The 16,904-nt window shown below is 45.5% G+C and overlaps 1 protein-coding gene across 1 annotated transcript in view; it reads left to right on the top strand.

Moving 5' to 3' along the window:
- The window catches only part of MRPL43 (mitochondrial ribosomal protein L43), a 28,021-nt gene that overhangs the window by 2,973 nt on the left and 8,144 nt on the right, over positions 1 to 16,904 (top strand). Inside the window, exon 2 of the mRNA XM_068255291.1 lies at positions 7,318 to 7,424. Coding sequence (XP_068111392.1) covers positions 7,318 to 7,424 — 107 coding nt within the window. The remainder of the gene's footprint in view (positions 1 to 7,317; positions 7,425 to 16,904) is intronic.

The raw sequence follows: 16,904 nt of genomic DNA, 5'->3' as shown, positions 1-16,904 counted from the left end.
CCCAGAAGACAGAACAGAAGGATCCCCAGCGCTAGCGAAAAGTAGCTGGCGCGATCCCAGAAGACGGAACAGAAGGATCCCCAGCGCTAGCGAAAAGTAGCTGGTGCGATCCCAGAAGACGGAACAGAAGGATCCCCAGCGCTAGCGAAAAGTAGCTGGCGCGATCCCAGAAGACAGAACAGAAGGATCCCCAGCGCTAGCGAAAAGTAGCTAGCGCGATCCCAGGAGACAGAACAGAAGAGATAGCTGGTAGCAACCGCTGCACCAGCTATACTCCAAGAACAGAGATCAGAACCATTTCCTGTCGACCACCATTGGGACAGGACAATGGCAACAGGCAAGACAAGACAGAACAGGCAATACAGATAATACAACCTGACTGGGCTAGAAGGGGAGCCTAAAGCAACCCCCAGGAATTAACTATACTAGATAGCAATGGCTGACACTCCAGCAGTGTCCATCAGGAACAGACCATGGAAAGGAAATGACCAGCAAAGCCTTCTGGGAAACATAAAGCTCTTATAGTGCCAGTCATCAAAGAAGGCAGGTAGGGGATTTGCATAACGAATGTATGCAAATTCCCCAGCAAGAGAACAGACCAGAAACTTGCAATGGAAAGACAGGTCTCTGTTCCAGAGACCTGCAGCCCACAGACTAGAGGAATGGACAAACAGCTGTCTGCCTGTGCAGCCAGCTGAGCGGATCATCACAGTACCCCCCCCCCCCCCCTCTAGGGATGGATTCCAGACATCCCTCAAAACTGGTATCATCACAAAACTCTAACTGAAGACTCATGAAGGTCGGGGCAGCCCGACAAGGCCCAATTCCAGAGTCAGTCCATCCGAAACCGACCTCATCGGAAGCAGAAGCCACCGAAACATGCCCATCAGCACTACAAGTCTCAGCGTAACACCCATCAGGACTGTGGACACCAGAGAAGAAGCCATCGACACCCTCCAGACAATACCCACCACCTTCCAAGGAGCGTCCAAGAATACCAAACCTGCCGCAATACCTGTTCGAAGTGTCCCTTACAACACCAAAGCCATTGCTGATCGTATTCAGGGCACCAAGCAAAACCTTTCCCGGAATCTCCCAGAACGCCTTGAAGCTCCGCAGAGATCCCAAGAAGCCAGAACGCTCACCAGGCTCACATGGAGAACCACCAAGAACCCCTATGGAACCTATGATCATTCCAGACTCAAAACTAGCAGGACACCCATCAAGATCAGAACTTTCAGGGACCACTTCTGGGCATGCAAGCAGGCAGGCAATATCGGAACATGTCTCCACTGAGGAAGCATCTGAGTACGCTGGTAACTGAGGCACACTTGGGCTTTCTGGGTCACAGAGCACATCGGGGTACACTAGTACAGAAGAAACCTCAGGACATGTCGGGGAACTGCCAACCTCAGAGTCCAACACGACAAGACCAAAACCAGTACCGGGCAGAAAATCATCACGAGTAGTGGTCACAAGCACTGGTCTTTCAAAAGAAGACTCGGACTCAAATTCAGAACTTTCTGTAACTGTAATATCATCATTGACTACACATGAATGAAGCTCCACAAGAGCTGCAAAAGTAGTCAGCAAGGCAGCAATGCCTACTGAAGTGGCAACACCTCAGAAGGACCTGGGGGGCAGGAGACATCTCCTACAAGTTCTGCACCCTTTGGGAGGAACTCGGAGACCTCCAGAACATCATTTTTCAAGTTTTCTAAGAAGGATTCTGTACTATCCATGTTACAGGGCAAAACTGAAACTTTATTTTGTGAACAGGGCAGATGTCCCAGGGAAGATTCCACCACAAACTGAGACTGGATCACATCATCATGAGGGGAATGTACAGGTATATTTATTGAAACACACACTGACTTCCTAACTTCAATCTTACTGCACCCTGAATTCTGCGTAGCAGTCAAACTAGCTTGCAACTCCAAAACTGCAGAAAAACAGGTAAAAATAGCAGCAATACCTAGACGAGCCTCTAGGGGCAGGGCAGGAGATATTGTACAAGGCAATATTGACTCATCCAGAGTACAGGGTGGAGAGTCAAAACTTCCCTCAGAGCAAGAAAGGGGCTCACAAACGTCAGTGTGAAAGGAAAACATGTTTTTATTCATGGTACAGGGCAAGTTCAGAGAAAGCATCTCTGAATAAGGCAAAGAGGGTTCAGCATCAGATTCCCAAAACCGAAGCGCTGTCTCACTCTTAGATTCGGCTAACAATGTCGAATCTGAGGTATCAGAACGCAAAACCTGCGAATCAAAATTCACTTTAGGTTGTGAAACTGACGCTTCTATAGCGCAAACCTCCGCGATCTGCGGAGCAGACTGCAAGGCATCTAGGACCGAAACACTGGAGCAACTGTCCCCAGGCAACCTGCCCTTACAGGTGTGAACAGGGTGAGACAGAGACTCATCTGCAGAAGAAATAGTGACATCAACAGGACAAACTTTATTAGGCATATTAATTTTACTTTTGACGCTGCATAGTCGAGAACTTTTCCCCATAGCAGGGTCACAGACGGAAGATCTCAAAGATCTGTTACTAAATGACAAAGGATCCCACACATCCTTGAGAAAACCGGCAGACTCATGCCGATCACAATCTACAGGAACATCCGAGAGACAGGCATCAGATCGCACAGATTCAAACTGCACACTGTCAGGAGAGAATCCTTCAGGATTCGCACAGGAATCAACCACAGCGGCACACTCATTCATTTCAGATTGCACAAAGTCAAGACTCTCATGCTTTACCCCAGAAAGGCAGGAACAATCATCCGACAACGATGTCTCTTTATTGGAATCAATTGGTTGGTGTGTGTGCAACTCATCCAGAATCGTTTGCCATACATAGATCACCAGATCCACATCATCCTTGTCACATTCATCGGAATCAATCAGAAGGTACATAGAATCAAGACAAGCATTCAAGACATCTTCGCTTTTTGCGATGTAAAAATCGCAAAAGGCTTTCCAATCAAAATCGAATTCCTCCAGCAAGGCCTCAACATCCCAGTAAGCAAATGGGGGTTCAAACAGGCCAGTATCCAGATAATCTCCATAGGGGTGGAGTTCAGGAACAAGAACAGATTTTTTAACTGCTTTAATGTAGTGTGCGATCCTACCTATAGCAGGATCCACATAAGCTTTGGATTGGGGCAAAAAACCTGGAAACTGATCAGCAGATGCATTATAAACATCATTATCATACTGCATGGTTTTGCCCATTTCAGACTTGACAGAAATAACCTCTCTATCTGTGGTTGCCATGGGTAACGGATCTTTCCGCTGGGAAGCCTTCCTAGATCTTTTACGTTTAGACTTAGAGGCTTTGGATGGCTGCTTTATGGATGAAAGAGTAGATGGAACAGCTGATTGAGCTGCTGACAACAACTCATTAAGGGGGTATGGTAATTGAGGTAATCTCAGCCAATTGTGAATTAAAAAGGCCAAGAATTCCAGGGGTCTTTGACTCAGGGTGGTATGATCTAACACATCATAACCCCACATTGACATTTCGCCCCCCAACAAAATGTAAACCATTTGGGGGGCCCAGGTAGACACTGGGGTGCATTGGAATTCAGGGTTCGCTAACAGTTTCGTACACTCAGACAAAAATTCGTCTGCTGATTCAGGTTCAAGTTTTTTAAAGCTCTTAAAGGTACAAGAGCCATATTCGACAAAATTGTACAAATCGGAAATTCCGTCTACACTGGGGTTTTGGGTTAGGCTGGTCATTCTGTAACGATTGTGGAACTTTCTCCGTGATCAGCGCACAACGCGTGCGCTGACACGGCGGAAATCCTCCACAAGCGTATATTTGCAGGCACCCAGCAAAAGGTGCTACGCACCTGTAGAGGGAAATTCCTGTCGGCAGATGGCGCTGGGGATGGCAGAGGAACCAATCCTCTGTACCTCCACAAGTGCCAGACAGGAATTGTACGAAGCGCAGAACGCAATCGCAAGAGAGGCGAATGAGATTGAGCAAAGGGACAGGTTGTATGTGTGTGCGCCAATCCAGTCGCCACCCCGCGACCGCGCAACAGCAGATACGAAATAGGAACACGATCGCGAGAGGTGCGATCGCCAGACGTGACACAAGGCAGATCAGAATAGAATACGAGGGTAGCAAAGGCACAGCAAATAATACAATAAGGAGATACGGAAAATAACGAACGCTAGCTAACCGCGAACACCGCACTCATTCGCAACAGTGCACGCGGTTATGCGCGATCTCCACGTGATAAGCACAATAGAGACAAGCACGCCTAACTAACCATTAACAGACAAACATGAAACAGAGGACGCGAGCGCTTGCTTAACGGTTACCTCACCGAGCCTCCAGCAAGCGTAGCGGACAAGACAGACACACGAAAACAGGGACAAACGAGAGATAGGATCCACAGCACTAGCGAAAAGTAGCTAGCACGATCCCAGGAGACAGAACAGAAGAGATAGCTGGTAGCAACCGCTGCACCAGCTATACTCCAAGAACAGAGATCAGAACCATTTCCTGTCGACCACCATTTGGACAGGACAATGGCAACAGGCAAGACAAGACAGAACAGGCAATACAGATAATACAACCTGACTGGGCTAGAAGGGGAGCCTAAAGCAACCCCCAGGAATTAACTATACTAGATAGCAATGGCTGACACTCCAGCAGTGTCCATCAGGAACAGACCATGGAAAGGAAATGACCAGCAAAGCCTTCTGGGAAACATAAAGCTCTTATAGTGCCAGTCATCAAAGAAGGCAGGTAGGGGATTTGCATAACGAATGTATGCAAATTCCCCAGCAAGAGAACAGACCAGAAACTTGCAATGGAAAGACAGGTCTCTGTTCCAGAGACCTGCAGCCCACAGACTAGAGGAATGGACAAACGGCTGTCTGCCTGTGCAGCCAGCTGAGCGGATCATCACAGTAACAGCATTATCCCTGCCTGTGTAGTCCTTTTTTATGCAACACAATGATGACTGCACATATTTCCTTGCAGGTAACCATGGTTTACAGAGGAAGAACAATGATTTAAAGCATCACCCTCCTTTTTTATAGGGAACCTTAACTGAACGGGGGGTAAAGAGTTTCACTTACCTGGGGCTATTACCAGCCCCCTGCAGCAGTCCTGTGCCCTCGGAGCCGCTCTGGAATCCTCCGGGCCCCCGCTGTCACTTAGTTTCGTTTTTGACGACTCACCAGTCGGCCGGCCGCCATGCGTATTATTGGACACATTCCCGACTGGAATTAGCGCTGTTGCGGACTGCAACACGTACAAAAATACAAGTAAAAGTCCGCAACCGCGCTAATTGCAGTAGGGAATGCGTCCAATAATACGCATGGCGGACGGCCGACTGGTGAGTCGTCAAAAAATGAAACTAAGTGACAGCGGGGGACCTGAGGATTCCAGAGCGGCTCCGAGGGCACAGGATTGCAGCAGGGGGATGGTAATAGTCCCAGGTAATTGAAACTCTTTACCCCCTGTTCAGTTAAGGTTCCCTTTAACTCTAAAAAAAAATAATTGAGTTTCACTTACCTGGGGCATCTACCAACCCCCCTGCAGCCATCCTGTTCCCTCACAGTCACACACAGCTCCTCCGGTCCCCCGCCGCCATCTGGTTTCGTTTTTGCCGACTCGTGTACCTTTGCACGCATTCCCGCTGGTGCAGGAAGCTCTCACGCATTGCAGGTGCAATATGTAAAAATGTATGCGTTAATGTCTGCGATAGCTTCCTGCATCAGCGGGAATGCGTGCAAAGGCATGCATGCTGGCCCGCCGACTCAGAGTCAGCAAAAAAGGAACTAGCTGGCGGTGGCGGACCGGAGGAGCTGTGAGTGACTGCAGGGGGTTGGTAGATGCCCCAGGTAAGTGAAACTCATATTAATTATTTATTTTATTTTTTTAGAGTTAAGGTTCCCATCCAGTCTGCTATTCTGATCTGTGTTAGCGAGTGAACAGAAATGATCTCAGCAGGTCCTTTATGCTGGGAATATACCATGAGTTTTTTTGGCAGATAGATGGCTCGTTAGATAACTTTCAACAGGTCCAATCTGATTTCGATAGTTTTTCTGATTGATTTTCCCATAGAAGTTAATGGAAATCGCTCGGAAAAAATGATCGGCCAGTGAATTTGCCAAAAAAACTTGTGTATTCCCAGCTTAAGTGGCTGGGCTGAATTAGATTTTTATGGGATTATGTTCATGGCAAATAAGGCCTTGGTAAATTATCTGAAACGCTTAAAGGAATACTGTAGGGGAGTCGGGGAAAATGAGTTGAACTTACCCGGGGCTTCTAATGGTCCCCTGCAGACATCCTATGCCCACGCAGCCACTCACCGATGCTCCGGCTCACTTCTGTAATTTCAGACTTTAAAGTCTGAAAACCACTGTGCCTGCGTTGCCGTGTCCTTGCTCCCGCTGTTGTGGAGCGTACTGCGCAGGGACAGATCATACTGGGCCTGCGCAGTACGCTCCTGGTGACATCAGTGGGAGCGAGGACACGGCAACGCATGCGCAGTGGTTTTCAGACTTTAAAGTCTGAAATTCCAGAAGTGAACTGGAGGCGGGCCGGAGCATAGGGGAGTGGCTGCGTGGGCAAAGGATGTCTGTGGGGACAATTAGAAGCCCTGAGTAAATTCAACTCATTTTCCCCCGACCCCCCCCCCCTTCAGTATTCCTTTAATAACATTCTGAGATCAGTTAGGTAACATTCTGAGATAAGTTAGGCCCCGAGTTGCAAATGCCCGGCATACAAATGACTCGCTGATGCAAACAGCCTCATCTTGTCATGATAACGTAATTTCCACGTGGGGAAAGTTTTAAGGAGCAGCTTCAAACTTCCCCCTTTTCCTGGTGCATGTTATTGCAGAGCTCCCCTCCCCCCAGACTGCCCGTCTGTGTACACAGGGCCTTACCACCTGAGACTGCAAGTCTGTGTTCACACAGAACCCACCTGAGATTGCTAGCCTCTGTACACACAGGGCTTTACCTATCTGAGACTTCCAGTTTTATGTACACACGAGACCCATCTGAGACTGCCAATCTGTGTACACGTAAGACCCATCTGAGACTGGCAATCTGTGTACACGTAAGACCCATCTGAGACTGCCAATCTGTGTACACGTAAGACCCATCTGAGACTACCAAGCTGTGTACACGTAAGACCCATCTGAGACTGCCAAGCTGTGTACACGTAAGACCCATCTGAGACTTCCAGTCTGTGTACATCTCTCTGTAAAATCTTTGCCATGCTCATAGTTGTCCTGGAGAGGGCAGTAGTAGCTTAATGTGTGCTGTTTTTTTCTAATTTCAGAGAATTTATTGAAGAGAAGATAGTTGACCTTGCCAAGCAGAACCCCAGTGTTGTAATGTATGTGAATCCCAAGCCGTGCAGAGTGCCCAAACTGGTGGCAGAATATTGTAAGTAGCTGGATGGCAGAGACCATATCAGAGAAGGCAGCATGCTTGTAGTATATATGGCCAGCACATTGGCTCAGCAGGTGGCACTCTCACCACACAGGTTTAGTGTATCCCAGCCAGGACATAATCTGCATAGAGTTTATATATTTTCTCTTATGTTCGGGTTAGATTTCTTAAAAGGTGCTGGTTTCCTCATGTATCCCAAACATATGCTGCAGATTAAACAACACCCCCCCCCCCCCCCCCCCCATACCAAGATTGTATGGTGTGTGTTGAGCTTTACTCATGGCTCTGCTCCTGCTATGCATCTGTACTGGGCATGCTTGAGTAAAGTTTGTGAATTTCCATTAGAACGAAGCCGCGTGTCCACTGCTTTTGGGTCTGCGCAAAAGTGGCCTAATTCTACTGGCAGAAATTTTGCCCGTGCCTACCCAACACTCGTTTAAAGTGAACCCAAGGTGAGAGTGATCTGGAAGCTGCCATATTTGTTTCCTCTTAAACAATACCAGTTTGCTGGTAGTACTGCTAATCTCTTTGGCTGCAGTAGTGTCTGAATCACACCAGAAACAAGCATGCAGCTGATCCTGTCAGATCTGTCAATGTCAGAAACACTTCATCTGAATATGCTTGTTCAGAATCTATGGCTGAAAGTATTAAAGGCAGAGGATCAACAGGACAGCCAGGCAACTGGTATTGCTTAAAGGATTCCCTAAGCGCAAAATTAAATTGAAAACGGGAATGTTTAGTGGGCTCTCCTCATGCCCGCCCCCTCCCCCCCCCCAAATTCCTCTTTTGTCCCTCTTCGGTACTGCCTAAGGACCCCCCCCCCCCCCCCAACTTAATTCCTGTTCGGGGTTGTCGCAGCTGACTGTGCCGGCGCTGCCTGGCGGCAATCCTCCTTGATCCGGCAGCTGGGATTGGTTTGCATAGGCACACTACGCATTGTGAACAAGGATGTGCACCGTCGGGCAGCGCCTGCACAGTCAGCTGTGACCACCCAACCAGGAAGTAAGTCCAGGGGTCGGTAGGCTGTACCAGAGGGGGATGTAGGACAACGGGGGGATCGGCATGAGATGAGCCCACTAAGCATGCCCCGTTTGCCCTTAGGTATCCATCTTCAACCATGCTGTGCACTGATGAAGACCAACCGGTCTGAAACAGTCTGTATGCATGTTGGATTATTGTGACTCTGTACAATTAAAAGCTGACACATCATTGCATTCCAGCGGTTCTGGAGGTGTGTTTAGCTTCTAAGGACAACAATGGTTAATTTGCATATTTCAGCAGTGATGCTCTGGGAGACATTTCAGAGCTAACTCCAACCTGAATTATTGCAAATACTTTCTGTTCCAAGTGAAGAATGTTTTCTTTAGTAAAGTTGCAGTTGCGTTAATTTCCAGAAAGTGGCACTGCATCCTCACTCGCAAATGGCATATACTGAATTCATTTTTTGGGTGAATAATTATAGAATGAGATAATTGTAACATTTATTATTCTTTTTAGAATAAGTTTCCTTTTGTCTAAACTGTTTTGTTTTTTTCTCACTTAAACAGATTTATTTTCTCTGCAATGTTAATATAATGATTAGGATTGACCAGAGCCGAGCTGTAATAAAAGTTTTTTTTTTGTGTGTTTTTTTTTATACATACCTGGGGCTTTCTCCAGCCCATTGCCTGTGGATCGCTCCCACACCCGCGTCCTCCGTCTTCTCCAGCTCCAGTACCGGGTCCAGTAAGTTCTGCCAGTTACAACCAGTTTGACGCAAGAGAAGTGCGCTGTCTACGTATCTCTCTGGCACCTGCTGGAGTGATATGTAGAGAGCGCACTTCTCTTGCGCAGACTGGCAGAACTTACGGGACCTGGTGCCGGAGCTGGCGAAGACGGAGGACGCGGGTGTGGGAGCGATCCACGTGCATTGGGATGGAGGAAGCCCCAGGTATGTATAAAACTTTTAACACAGCTCGGCTCTGGTACACTTTAAGATTGAACTACTTATTGTAGTTCATGATCCTCTTTGAAGACCTCACTTCTATACCCGTAAAACGTCAGGAAAAGCGTAGGCGTGGTTCTGAGTGGGCGCAGAAAGCAGTAAAACACTGATAACTTTCAAAACTTACCATGGTTAACATCAGATTTAGTGTGTTCTCCCTTCCACCTTCCTTCATTCTCTTTCAATATACCTTCTTTACCACTTTTAATTGTGTACAAAAATGGTTTAAGATTAGTTGCTATCATGCCAATCCCATGGCTTACAGTACAAAATGACTCGTAGCTAGCCTGATCTTTGTCCTCAATGGGTGCTGATGACAATCTGCACAGGGAGGATGAGCAACACAGATCGAGAATTTACAAGTGGGCAGGAGAGTGGGAAGATTGTAAAAGTATAACATTCAAGCCGAGATAAGAAATCATTAATGTGGATATATTGCATTACTATCTGAGGTATTTTCATTTAGGTACACTTAATTATTAGGACACTCATTATTTTAAGCAGAATTACTGGCATAACATACCAAAAAAACTGTCCTCCCAACTGGGTTCAGACTATATCGAGATCATTCCTGCTTTTGACCCAAAGTAATGTTTTGTTTGTGGAAATAACCATTAATTGCTCCAGTCACTTAGTGCAGAGTTCCCCAACCCTGTCCTCAAGGCCCACAAACAGTACATGCAGGAAACCACAAACATGCACAGGTGAAGTAATTAGTGTCCCAGCAGAGCTGATTATCTACCTCTGTGGATTTCCACAAAACATGCACTGTTGGTGGGCCTTGAGGACAGGGTTGGGGAACACTGGCTTAAGCTGAGTACACACGTACGATAACGATCGTTCAAAAACGAACGATAACGACAATTGGACCGATAATTGTGCGCTCCAAATTTTCCAACGATCGTTTTTTGGGACGATAACGACCGTTATCGTTCAATCCGACCGATCCAACCCGGCGGATTTTTTCGAAAGATAATCGTTCAATCGTTGCAGTGTGTACAAAGATCGTCCGATAACGCATGTTCTTATTGCCTGTCATAACGTCACTTCCGTTTCTGCACGCATTTTTTAATCGTTCGTCGTTCAGTACTTTATACTTATATCGTTCACGTGTGTACACAATCGTTCATTACGAACGATCTTTTCCGACTAATTTGAATATCGTGTAAACGTCATGAATCGTTCGTAACGAACGATCTTTATCGTACACGTCCGATAAAGATCGTTCGTTACGAACGATTCGTGACGTTTACACGATATTCAAATTAGACCGAAAAGATCGTTCTTAATGAACGATTGTGTACACACATGAACGATATAAGTATAAAGTACTGAACGACGAACGATAAAAAAATGCGTACGCAAACGGAAGTAACGTTATGACAGGCAATAAGAACATGCGTACTACTCCACAGATAATCATTATCGGACGATCTTTGTACACACTGCAACGATTGAACGATTATCTTTCGAAAAAATCCGCCGGGTTGCATCGGTCGGATTGAATGATAACGGTCGTTATCGTCCAAAAAAAACGATGGTTGGAAAATTTGGAACGCACGATTATCGGTCCGATTGTCGTTATCGTTTGTTTTCGAACGATCGTTATCGTACGTGTGTACTCAGCTTAAGTGGACCTTATCCAATTAACCTTTTCTCCTGCGATTTCTCCCTGGAGGTAATTTTGTATCTTATCTAAAAAAATTACTTTTCAGGACTTAAAAATTGAAAAAGTATGTGGTAAAGCAATATCAAACTTATTTTGAGTACCATGTGAGCAAGCCAAACATTTTTTTTTCAAATTGGACTTGTAGTTTTTGAGAAAATCGATAAAAAAAAATCTAAGAAATAATGGCTTTTAAACTTGTATAAGCATGTACAAAGGGCAGAGGTGACACAGAGGGGGGGGGGGGGGGCACTGGAGGCACAGGGGGGCACAGAGGTACAGGGGACAGAGAGGGCTTAGTGTTCCGACTTAAGAACAGATTCAGGTTAAGAACTAACCTACAGTCCCTATCTCGTTTGTTAACCGAGGACTACCTGTATTTTCTTGCATGGTCAGATCTTTAAAGGTGTTTAAATGGTAAGATTGATAAGATCTAGCGGTCAAAAAGTAAAAATGTAAAAACATTAAAAAAAAATTCTTAGGAAGTTAGTTTTTTTTTTTTTTTTCATACGTATTTTTATGAGGGGTATATTACTGCTATTTTTGCAAATAAGCACTTGTAATTATTAATATAGTAAAAATATAGAAAAAAAATACACCTTTATTTCCAAATAAAAATAAAATATTGTCGCCATACATTGTTTTAGAGACATAATTTAAATGGTGTAATGACCAGGACATATAAAATGCATAGGTTTTATCTACAGTAGCTCATCATTTTTTTTCCCTTCATATTCCCCTTAAAATGCATATCTTCTTCAAGTGTAGTGATGCACCCTGACAAGTTAGAGGACGACGTGCCAGGCTGGAAGGACGACCAATCCCATCAGATATGTAGAAAAGCAGTCGGCACCGTCTTCAATTGCTATTATTTATACAGCTTAGTCATGTAAATAATTGTGTATTTACATGACTAAGCTGTATAAATAATAGCAATTGAAGACGGTGCCGACTGCTTTTTTACATACCTTCTACATACCTTAAAATGCATATAAAATATTTCTTAGCAATAAATACCACCCAAAGAAAGCCTAATTGTGGGCCAAAAAAACAATATATAAATCATTTTGGTGTGATAAGTAGCAATAAAGTTATTAGCAAATAAATGGGAGAAGCGTGATATGTGAAAAGTGCTGGGGTTTTTAAAGGGAAGATCCGCGGTCCTGCATAAAAAAAAATAAAAATACATATCCACTTACCTGGGGCATCCTCCAGCCCGTGGCAGGCAGGACGTGCCCTCGGCGCCGCTCCGTCTTCTCCGGTGGCGCACCTGACCTTGCCAGGTCGGGCTCCTCTGCGCTCCAAAGTGCGCCTCACGCGGGCGCGCTGACGTCATTGGACATCCTCCGGGCTGTACGGCGCAGGCGCAGTAGTTCTGTGCCTGCACAGTACAGCCCGGAGGATGTCCGATGACGTCAGCGCGGCCGCGTGAGGCGCACCTTGGAGCACAGAAGAGCCTGACCTGGCAGCCGGCCTGGACAGGTCGGGTGTGCCACAGGAGAAGACCGGGAGCCTCGAGCGGCGCCGAGGGCACATTCTGCCTGCCACGGGCTGGAGGAAGCCCCAGGTAAGTGGTTTTGTATTTTTATTTTTTTATACAGGACCGTGAACCTTCCCTTTAGGGAGAAATAACCTTTGGTAGGAAAGTGGTTTCAAAATGTAATGTTACTTATTGTGCAAGGCATGATCAGTTTTTACTCTAGGTCTGCTTAAAGTTTGTGGCTTAAAGAGGAGCTTTCAGCCATACTATCTCAGAAAAAAACAACACATGTATAAGCAGATAAATACTTGCTCTACTTACATAACATATGTATTGCGCTGTCCACGTTTTGATTTTAGTGATTATTTTTCTATAGTAAAAGAAGAGAAAATCCTTCTTAGGATTCTCCATTTTAACTGTCTCTATCTTGAAGCCAATCCTGATGTTATTTCCTCCCTTACTCTCCTCTGCCTGATTGTGTATGCATTGCCCACCCTCCTCCCAGACTTCAGGCGTTCCCACTCAGCTCCGCAATAGAAAGTGCATTGCCTCGCATGAGAAATATTGGCCAATCAGAGAGTAATAGAGGTGTGGGAGGGGAAAACAGGAGGGAAAGAGCCTTCAGCCAATCAGGCTGCATTAGTTAAGTCTAAGGGGAAAGTAAAGAAGCAAAAAAAGACAGCCCAGCATGCCCTGCAACTTCCTTTGTGCGGCAGATGTACCAAATAAGAGTCAGGTAAACTGGGGAATGATCGTTTATCAACAAGAAAAGTAATAGTGATTTTTAACTTTTGCATTGCCTGGTTAGCATCCTTATTACTTGTTTACCAGATTAAAAATAAAGAATTGATTTTATGCCCGACAGTTACTCTTTAATTTTGTGCAAAGAGTTCTATATCTGAGAGAGCAGACATAGCCCTTCCTCCAGTAGAGATTCCCTGTATTGCAGACAGTTGTGATAGTGTCATGAAACCTGCATGAGATTTCTGTGCTGTCTGGTGTTCTGGGTGATTGCACACTGATGGGATTAGTGGTTGCTTTCCCAGAACGTCATTGGACAGCACCCCTGGTGAGAGACTTGTCTCCCTCCCAATCGTGGACAGGAACTGCAAAAGAAAAGATTTGCATAACAAATTGGCAGCCATACATAAGCCACTATCTTACCACCAGTAACTCAGTTCAGTTTCCTGTCCCGGACGGGAATGCAGAGGAGAGGTCTCCAGGATGCTATCCATGACAGATGGTCGGGGGCAACGTCTTTCAGGGCTCCAGGCATGCTGTACAGTGGACAGTCGGAGCCCTGCAGCGTGGAGGAGGCTTCTCCGTATGAGGCAGCAGAGATATAGCGCAGGCGCGCTTTCAGACCAAGATACTTCCGGGTCAACCCGGAAGTTGTCACGCACGGCGTCCGGCGTGACTCTGATCGGGCGGCAGGGGCCGCGGAGGTGATTGCGAATCAGCATCAGCTGATTCGCTGAGGTAATTAGCGAATAGCGCGGCAGGGGCTGCGGAAATACGAGGTAATTATGCATATCTATTAAGCGGCAGGTGCCGCGACGGGGGACTATGCAAATTAATTATGCTAATGGGCTAGTCAGCTGAGCCCTATTGTTCATGTGATTCTGGATTTAATCCTTTTCCCTGTCTCACTCTGGTGGTTTATGTGAGCATGGAGGACGCTTCTGGGTCAGCTCCTGCGCAGTCTGCCAGGCCAGCCCAAGATACCTCTCTGGCAAGTACAATGGAAATATAGATATGCAGTGTGTATATATATATATATGTGTGTACTAGAGAGGGTGCTAATGGTTGGCTTATTATTATGTTTTTTAGCCTGAAAAACATGAAAAGCCTGAAAAACATGATAAAACTGACAAGGGTCAGCATGCATCAAGTGGATCTAGCAAATCTGCGAAGAAATGTGCCATTTGCTCCACTCGCTTGTCATCCTCATCCTCTAAAAAGTTGTGCCAGGATTGCACAAATAAACTGGTTAGAGATGAATCCCCTGTCATATTTAAAGATCTGATGGGTTGGATGCGGGCGGAAATGTCTTCAGCAATCAAAGAAATTAAGGATTCTGCTATTTCTTCTCAAGCTGTAGCCCCCAACCCTGCTGATGTTCCTGGCCCTAGCAGTGACGCTGCTGTTATACCTATCAATACTGGGTCTTCTCCTACTCCGGCGGCACGTATTCCTGTGCAGGCTAGGAGAAGTAGGGAGAGTGATATAGAGGGCTCGGAACTCTCTGAGGGGGAAATATCTGCATTAGAAGAGATATCTGAGGGTGAAGAAATAGAAAAAGCTGAGAAATCACAGAAATTTGCTTTTTCCCCAGATTTAATGAAAGATCTCCTAACCTCCATGCATGAAACAATGGGTATTAGATCAGAGCAAAAACCCCTGACACCCCTGGATCAGATGTATGAAAGTTTGGCGGACCCCCAATCTAGATTCATTCCGGTCCATTCTACTCTTAAATCTATGATTAAGAAGGAATGGGAAAATCCTGAGAAAAGGGCCTTTTGGCCCAAATCTTTATCTAAGCGCTACCCTTTTGCCCCGGATGATCAGGCTTGTTGGGGTCCTCCGCCAAAGCTGGATCCTTCCTTTTCCAGGGTGTCAAGAAAATCAGACCTGTTGTTTGAAGATTTTGGTAACCTAAAAGATCCAATAGACAAAAAAATGGATAATGTTTTGCGTAGGGCTTGGGAGTCGGCTTCATTAACTTTCAAACCGGCTGTGGCATCAACAGCAGTTAGTCGTTCTCTGAAAACTTGGCTATCAGACCTGCAATTTAAGATTGCTAATGGAGTTTCTAGGGAAGAAATTCTGAATGACTTCCCAAAAATTACGAATGCCTCAAATTACATAGTTGATGCGGCAGATGATACAGTAAAGTTGGCAGCCCGAACCACGGCGCTAGTCAACTCGGCTAGAAGGGGAGTATGGGTTAAGACCTGGAATGGGGATACTTCCTCAAAATCTAAGCTTTGTGGTATCCCCTGTGAAGGTAATCTGCTGTTCGGTTCAAAGCTGGACGATACACTAGATCGTACGGCGGATAATAATAAGAATTTCCCAAGGAAGCGCCCTTTTCAAAATAAGCGGCCATTTCGGGCCCCCGCCAAAAATGAAGCGGATAACAAATCTTCCAGGGGTAGAAGATGGGCCCCTTATAGACAACAAAGACCCCCCAATACCTCTACTAATACCAAAAAGACAAACAAGCAATGACGCCATCATTCCAGTGGGGGGGAGAGTCACCAACTATTTCGAAAAATGGCAACAACTCTTCAGCAATCAGTGGTTACTGAATATAATATTAGAAGGTTACAAAATAGAGTTCGAGCAGCCTCCCCCTCAAAATTTTGTCCTAACCCCTTGTCCAAAAGACCCATCTTTAAGAATAGCCCTTCAATCAGAAATAAGGTCACTTCTTCAGAAAAGGGTAATTCGCCGGGTTCCAGCATGCCAAAAAGAACAGGGATTCTACTCTCCAGTCTTCCTGGTGAGGAAACCTCAGGGAACCTATCGATTTATTCTAAATCTAAAGAAACTAAATCTGAGGGTCAAATACAGAAAGTTCAGGATGGACAATATCCGATCTGTAGTTCATCTCTTACAGAAAGACGACTTCTTGGCATCTCTAGACCTGAAGGATGCATATCTTCATCTGCCAATCCATTTGTCCTGCCAACAATACCTAAGGTTCGCCGTGTGGATGGAAGGAGAGGTGAGACATTTTCAGTTTAATGCCTTACCTTTCGGATTATCTTCAGCTCCATGGCTATTCACCAAGGTTATGTCTGAGGTACTAGCCCTTCTCAGGTTAAAACAGATTAATATTGTCGGTTACCTTGATGATTTTTTATTATGGGGGTCTTCTGAGAAATCCGTTTTTGATCAGATAACTACAACTTTGAGCTTCTTCCAGGATTTGGGTTGGTTGATTAATTGGGAAAAGTCTGCCCTAGTTCCTTTCCAATCCTTAGAGTTTTTGGGTTTCATTATTTCTACTAGAAATGAAAAATTGTTGTTACCTGATAGGAAGATCAGTGCTATTATTGACAATGTTCTCTCGTTTCAGAAATTGAGAAGCATATCGCTAAGAAAGGCCATGGCACTTCTAGGTCTTCTAACTTCTTCCTTTCCGGCAATCCAGTGGGGGCAGTTCCATGCAAGATTCTTACAGATGTGGATACTAAAATCTTGGAACAGGTCTATGACGTCACTGGACAAGAAAATCGTCATTCCACAGAGTATAAAGGCTTCTCTGCTTTGGTGGAAACAGCTGGATCATCTATCTCCAGGTCGTCTGTGGAGTTTTCCTCATCAGAATACAAT

Source organism: Hyperolius riggenbachi, chromosome 10, assembly GCF_040937935.1.
Source record: "Hyperolius riggenbachi isolate aHypRig1 chromosome 10, aHypRig1.pri, whole genome shotgun sequence".
NCBI lineage: Eukaryota > Metazoa > Chordata > Amphibia > Anura > Hyperoliidae > Hyperolius > Hyperolius riggenbachi.
This window is presented reverse-complemented; position numbering and strand designations above follow the sequence as displayed.